General features: G+C 35.3%; 1 protein-coding gene across 1 annotated transcript; it reads left to right on the top strand.

Moving 5' to 3' along the window:
• Positions 1-2,908: 2,908 nt before the first annotated feature.
• On the top strand, positions 2,909-6,337 carry LOC143601279 (26S proteasome regulatory subunit 4 homolog A-like). The gene is made up of 6 exons (XM_077078733.1): positions 2,909-3,460; positions 3,923-4,168; positions 4,840-5,009; positions 5,123-5,339; positions 5,940-6,080; positions 6,164-6,337. The coding sequence occupies exons 1-6, from the start codon at positions 2,981-2,983 to the stop codon at positions 6,245-6,247; spliced, it is 1,338 nt and encodes a 445-aa protein (XP_076934848.1). The 5' UTR covers positions 2,909-2,980; the 3' UTR covers positions 6,248-6,337.
• The last annotated feature ends 1,054 nt before the right edge of the window (positions 6,338-7,391 follow it).

The raw sequence follows: 7,391 nt of genomic DNA, 5'->3' as shown, positions 1-7,391 counted from the left end.
TTAATTAACATACATTATATTCACCTTCTTACCAATACGTGTCCGAAGATACGTATTAATACTTACTTGTTCATATATCATTCAACCATACATACATTCATACATACTTCTTACTGAACACGTACCTCGGATACTATTAAGATCCGGTCCTCATTACCTTAGATATTATAAGGGTCCAGACCCTACATACCTCGAAGTTAATAAGGATCCGGTGTCCTACATACCTTGGATATTATAAGGGTCCAGTGCCCTACATACCTCGGAATTTATAAGGATTCGGTGTCCTACATACCTTGGATCTCCTTAGAGTCCAGTCCCTACTTACCTTGGATATTATAAAGGTCCAGTATCTTGCATACCTTGGTTATTATTAGTGCTCGGTGCCCTCTAACATGCCATACCATTATACCTTCATTACATTTCCTTTAATCATAACTAATATAACATCACATGCATACTAGTTAAGCAATCCATATCATTCACATTCATACGCAAACATATATCTAATATACACTTACCATTTAAGTTAAGTGTAAAAATCTAAACACATCGTAGTATGCACACAACCCCGAAAATATAACATATAAAAGGGGCTAGAACTCACCTGAATCCTGTTGCGTTCACCGTCAATAGTAATCCCTTTCTTCAACTGTGCCCGACTAACTGTTTAACATATATATATATTCATTAATTAACCATGTACTATCATAATTAATTAGATGTGTATTTATTAATCTAGAGTACTTGATATGCTAGGCTTGTTTGTTTAATGAATCAAATAGGGTAACTTTGTTTAACGACGGTCTTTACTTCGCGTTCATATTCTCCAATTATTATTTATTTATTTATTTATTTATCTCCTTCATTAATAGCTTGTTCCTTTTCTTTAATATACTGCTATGGGTAAATATATTTCTTTGCTTTAACGGATTGTTTATCTTAAAAAATATATATATCGGGTCATACGGAGGTGACGAGGTTGGTTGGTTTGGTTCATTTTATTGGATTGTCTTTGATTAACTAGGAATGGCCCAGTTCGCATTGCATGGCTCAGTTCGCATCGCATGACCTGTTTCGCTTCGCATGACCTTTTCGCTTCGCATGAGCCCACTTCGCTTCGCATGACCTTTTCGCTTCGCATGAGCCCACTTCGCATCGCATGGCCTTCTTCGCATCGCATGCTGTCGATATTATTATTATTATTATTATTATTATTATTATTATCATTATTACTTCCTTTACCATTATTAATCAAAAATCTCAACTTGGTTTATTTCAAGTTCCAATCTTTTACCCAAATTTCGTTAGATCTATGAATGCCTCAAACTTAATTAACGAGCCAAACGAATCCGACTCTCAAAGTTCACATTTTTACGTCAAGTTTATATTTTTATTAACCTTTAGGCCCCGATCTATGGTTCTACCAATTTTCATGGAGAACCGACATCAAAATGACCACCTTTATACTACAAACGTACCTCTAAGCGAAATCCGGTTTAGGGTTTAATCTTGACATGAGCTAGATCTTGATTCTTCTTGTTGTTTGGATGCGGAAATCACTAAAACGACTTGGATCTCGCTCTTGGGTTTCAAGGTAGGGAGAGTGTGTGTGTTGGTAAAAGTGGAAAGGTATGGACTATGGAATATGAGATCTATGGTTTTAGGAAATGTTTAAGGGTTTAAATAGGCTAAGCCCAAAGGCTTTTAGGCCCAAATCCTTCTCAAGTTCATTAATCCTCCTTAACCTTATCCACTATCTACATATTATCTTATTAATTAAATGACGCCAAACGATACGATAACTAATTAAAACTCGAGACATTTATTTATTATAATTTATTGGAACTAGGGCGTTACATATGATAACGCAATACATCATGCTACACGTATAGAAAGTCATATAATGTATATAAATAATTACTCAGCTCATACAAATATACCAACTTATATTTGTCATAATGCACACTAAAGATACCTGTAGTATCACACACTATATTGATATTATTTTTTCTAAGAATTTTTATGAAATTTATATGCCTAACGTTACTCAAACAAAAGGTAATTGAATTCTTGATTTTATTGTGTAAATCTTGTAAACATATATTAAAGTATAAAAAAGTTTTTTGATTTTTTAAATGACATAACTGCATAAAAGTTAACAAACGTAGGCTTTACCCATTTTGCCACTTACAAGTCACACCTTCTAGTTCGTTTTGTAGATGTGGTGCCCTCAAACATCTTAACCATCGATTTGCGTTGATCAATGTCGAGATCACCACAAAACTCTGTAAGATGAAAACACTTTTGCCTCATCTGAACAAGCCTTATGTATTGTAAAGCTTACCTATTTTGGACTCCTGTATATTAATTTGACATTGCAAATTTGAGATGAGCATAGGCTCATTTAGGTTTTTTCTCGATATATATACACGGAATAATTAAAAACGTATATAAATTGTTTAATAAATAGTAAACGAGCCGAGTCCGAACTTGTAAAATCAACTTACGAGCTGAAGTCGAGCTTGAGCTTTCATAAGTTAAAATGAGCTGAGCTCAAGCATAACGGAGCTTAGGTTGGCTAAGCTCGTTTACACCCCTGCCCCGAACCAATTTTAAACCGAACCAATCACTTACAAGTTAGAAACGGTTTATAACCGCAACCGATTTTAACTTTTGTTGAGCAAACCGAAACCTATTTCGGAATAAACCCGTTTCCTAGAGGACCTAAACTTCTGTCTTTCCAGTTCCGATAACTTGGACTGATGTGCTTTATGGGCCAAGCCCTTGAACTGCGATAACTTGGACTAAACTTAGCAAGTTACAGACTTACAACAATACTAATACAGTGGGCCTAAATATAACAGCCCAAGAGATTGAATCATACCAATATATGCTTTCTTGTAAAGAAAGATAACCAGAACACCTTCAAAACCCCAATTTCAGATCCTAAATCCATCACTCACACACAACCAAATCAACCATGGGACAAGGAACACCCGGCGGCATGAACCGGCAAGGCCAGCCCGGCGACCGTAAAAACAACGGCGACAAAAAGGAGAAGAAGTTCGAGCCAGCGGCTCCACCGGCTCGCGTGGGCCGGAAACAGCGAAAGCAGAAGGGACCGGAGGCAGCGGCTCGGCTTCCAACAGTGACGCCGCACTCAAAGTGTCGGCTACGGTTGTTGAAGCTGGAGCGAATCAAAGACTACTTGCTAATGGAAGAAGAGTTTGTGGCGAATCAGGAGCGGTTGAAGCCGCAGGAAGAGAAGACGGAGGAAGATAGGTCGAAGGTGGATGATCTACGTGGATCTCCGATGAGCGTTGGAAACCTTGAGGAGCTTATTGATGAGAATCACGCTATTGTTTCGTCTTCTGTTGGACCTGAGTATTACGTTGGGATTCTGTCGTTTGTTGATAAGGATCAGTTGGAGCCTGGATGTGCTATTTTGATGCATAATAAGGTGAATTGAACTGTTAATTTGATACTTTTGATGTTTTGGTTTGGTTTACCTAGGGTTTCAATTTGGTGATTTGGTACCTTTGGTTTTGTTTAAGATTTAACTTAGGGTTTGAGTTGTTGAGTCAAATTAGCATATGTTCTTAGATTGTGAGAAGTTTAATTTATTCTTTTAACTGTAATTAGACTTATAATATAGTTTTTTTAAGCTTTATTTCGTCATTTTTGCTTGTAAGATAGATAATTAAAGTTTAATTAGTATGTAAAAGGTTAAAATCATAATATTATATTAGCTACATGAATGTTAAGATTTAACTTTGGGTTTGAGTTTAGTCAAATTAACATATGTATCTTTAATTGTAAATAGATTTATGATATAGGTTTTTTAATTAGTGTGTAAAAGATTAAAGTCATGATATATTGTTGTTTACATGAATAAGTTAACTGTTAATCACTCTATTATCAGGTTCTTTCTGTTGTTGGACTTCTTCAAGACGACGTGGACCCGATGGTGTCTGTGATGAAGGTTGAGAAGGCTCCTCTAGAGTCTTATGCTGATATTGGTGGGCTTGATGCACAGATACAAGAAATCAAAGAGGCGGTTGAGCTTCCTTTAACACACCCCGAGTTATATGAGGACATTGGTATCAAGCCTCCAAAGGGAGTTATACTCTATGGTGAACCGGGAACAGGCAAAACATTGCTTGCAAAGGTATGTGGGTTTAACTTCTTTACATGCTTTGGCTAATGGTCTTAGAGTTTTAGGGTGTAACCAAGCTGAGCCCGAACTCGACTAGCAGCTTGCTTGACTTGCAAGAGCTCAAGTTCGAACACACCACGTTTCGAACTCTTCCTCTAAAGCCCAAGCTCAGCTTGTAACTGTCTGTTTTCAAGTTTGAGCCAGGCTTCTTCTCTAAACAACTTGAAATCGGTGAAATTCATTTTTTTTAATAAACAACTAGGATAGAAAAATACAAGCCGTGCGAGCAATTTTAATGCAAAGCGTCTTTAATGTTCAAAAATATGTTGAGGGACTTTTATGACGGAAAGTATGTTGGTTTTTGGTGGTATTTACCCGATGCATTTTTAATTATTATTTTTTATTATTTAGTTATTTTTATCAAAATTTTATGTATAATAATTATTGTATAAAGATGTATTTAATAGTTTTAATAGAGTTATATAAATAACAGGCTGGCAAGCCAGCTCAGGCTCGGCTAGTTTATTAGGCATGCATATTTTTAGGCTCGAGCTTGTTTAAGCTTGGCTCACACCAATCCTATCTCGAGTAGGTCATGAGCCAGCTTGGTTTGTTTACACCCATAACGTTGTTGTTTGCTCAATTGAGCCACAATATATTTAAGAATCTTGTTTATTATTCAGGCAGTGGCAAATTCCACATCAGCAACATTCTTGCGTGTTGTTGGTAGTGAGTTGATTCAAAAGTACCTTGGGGATGGTCCTAAGTTGGTGAGAGAACTCTTTAGAGTTGCTGATGATCTGTCTCCATCAATTGTCTTCATTGATGAAATTGATGCAGTCGGTACAAAGAGGTATATATATGGCTAAATCGCACTCTCAGTTAATTGTTCAGTCTGGTTATGGTTTAACCCTATTATCGGTTAGATGTTCACTTCAGTTAATTCTGTTTGGTTTGTTGGTGCAGATATGATGCACATTCTGGTGGTGAACGTGAAATTCAGAGGACTATGTTGGAATTACTGAATCAGTTAGATGGTTTTGATTCGAGAGGTGATGTTAAAGTGATACTTGCGACCAATAAGATTGAAAGTCTTGATCCGGCTCTGCTTCGACCGGGTCGTATAGATAGGAAGATAGAGTTCCCGCTTCCTGACATTAAAACTAGAAGGCGCATATTCCAGGTATAGTATAATGATTTTGTAATTTTTTACAGCTGGCGTCAGTTTTGTAAAAAGTTCTTTAATTTGAATACAACTTCGTATTCAATAAACTTTATATCAGGATGTTGAAAAAAAAAACTTTAAACATAACTGTGTGCTTAGATTTTTTAAAATATATCTAGTTCAAGTTATTGGAGAAGAATCAAATTCAATGATATAAGAAATATTTTTGAAATGGGAAACCAAACCATGAAAATGAATACCATTATTGATATTGACCAAACAATGAAATATTACTTGAATAGGAAACCGAACCATAATAAATTATACTGGCGCCGGTGCTGATTTTCGGTTGGTGTTGGTTTAGTTTGCTACAGTATCTGTACAGTTTTGGTACTCAGTATACTTGAGAATTTAAAAAAACCTAATTTCATATTCAACTTTGTTTTCAACAAGATATATATCAAAATGAAAAGTGAAAAAAACTAAAAATTATATATTTAGATTTTTTTAAGGCTAACAAACAGAATAAATATTCATAATGGTTACTAAATGTGTATGCGTGTACACACGCTGATATAAGTTAGAAGATAGTTTGTTAATGGATTTTTGTTGATTTAGATTCACACATCGAGAATGACCCTAGCTGATGATGTGAACTTGGAAGAGTTTGTTATGACTAAAGATGAGTTTTCTGGCGCTGATATCAAGGCTATTTGTACCGAGGCGGGATTGCTTGCTTTGAGAGAACGCCGAATGAAGGTACAAAAGATGAATCAAATGCTAATGAAAGGATAATTTATCATTAATTTAAAGTTGCTTAATTAATCATATGATTATGATAGGTGACCCATGCGGATTTTAAGAAGGCGAAGGACAAGGTTATGTTCAAGAAGAAGGAAGGTGTACCAGAAGGCCTTTATATGTGACAGCGCTTCTTATATTTACGAATATGCCTCTGGGCCGAGCCAGTTAAGATACTTTGTTTTGCATGTGTAATTGTGTGTTTCTGTGACGTATTCAACTATGTTGTTATTCGGATAGAAGTTCCATTTTCCGGGCTTTGTTAATTTCAGGTGATATTATAACCAGTAATCTTTAAAGTTGGAATTTCAGCATCGTCAAAATATATCAGTATGTATTAGTTTTATTAACTTTTTTACACTAATTCATATCCTTTACTAATGAAATCTGTAATGAACTGTCATAATTTACCGAAACAGTTTACTATAGTTACCAAACTAGTTCCAATTTTTATGATCATTAGCAGTAACTTAGTCTATAGGAACCGAATAAAGTGTCAACCGTTTTAACCTATTAAATGTCACTATTTCGTTAAGCATTGTTTTGTTTTAGCTAATCAATAAGATGGTTGGAGACCTATGAAAGTAGGTCCTGTTCGTTTCAAGGATTTTGAATGAATTCTAAGGAATGGGATTGTAAATCCCATGAATTGATATGTTCGTTTCATTAAATGAAAGGGAAGGGAAACTAAATCCCATCAAATCCCACATTTTATGGGATTTTAAAATCCCACCTATTTTATAAGGATTGTTATGGAAAGTAAAAATCCCTGTACAAAAAATTTGAAAAAATTAATAAAAAAATCATACCTCAAAATATAAATCAAAAACGAAAAATGTGGAAAAACTAAAACGTTTCCGCCGTTTCCCTCGTTCTTCAAAAAAAAAAAACCCGAGAATGAAGAAGATTCCAATTCCAATTCCAATACATATTAACCAACCAAACACATGATAGGGATCCTCAAACATTCCATTCCAATTCCAAATCCTTTAAAAAAAGTCCGTGAAACGAACGCGCCCGTAGATGGTGGTTCTATTTTGGCACACATTTGTCGAAACATGAAAACACACTTGATTTTGTTTCTTTTAAAACACCCTATTAAGAACTGAAGTATTGTTGAAATACTTAAATCTTATGGTGGTTTACATAGTTCAGAGGGGTATCCATGCAATTACAAACTGTAAAACCCACAAAGATTACAGTATTTCATGAAGCATAACTACGGGTGATTATGTTGGAGACATGATAGGAAAGTTTGGGATATCGTGG

This window comes from Bidens hawaiensis, unplaced genomic scaffold (genome assembly GCF_021521415.1).
Source record: "Bidens hawaiensis isolate Kalapana, Puna unplaced genomic scaffold, B.hawaiensis_p1.1 tig00001960_1, whole genome shotgun sequence".
Lineage (NCBI taxonomy): Eukaryota > Viridiplantae > Streptophyta > Magnoliopsida > Asterales > Asteraceae > Bidens > Bidens hawaiensis.
The sequence above is the reverse complement of the archived record's forward strand: the minus strand, read 5'-3'. Positions and strand labels throughout refer to the sequence as shown.

What these genes read in the sequence shown, in the direction of transcription:
- LOC143601279 (XM_077078733.1), top strand. Translation starts at nt 2,981, where the DNA reads ATGGGACAAGGAACACCCGGCGGCATGAACCGGCAAGGCCAGCCCGGC. An exon ending in CTATTTTGATGCATAATAAG is followed by an intron (nt 3,461 to 3,922) that starts GTGAATTGAACT and finishes CTCTATTATCAG; the next exon opens with GTTCTTTCTGTTGTTGGACT. An exon ending in GCAAAACATTGCTTGCAAAG is followed by an intron (nt 4,169 to 4,839) that starts GTATGTGGGTTT and finishes TTTATTATTCAG; the next exon opens with GCAGTGGCAAATTCCACATC.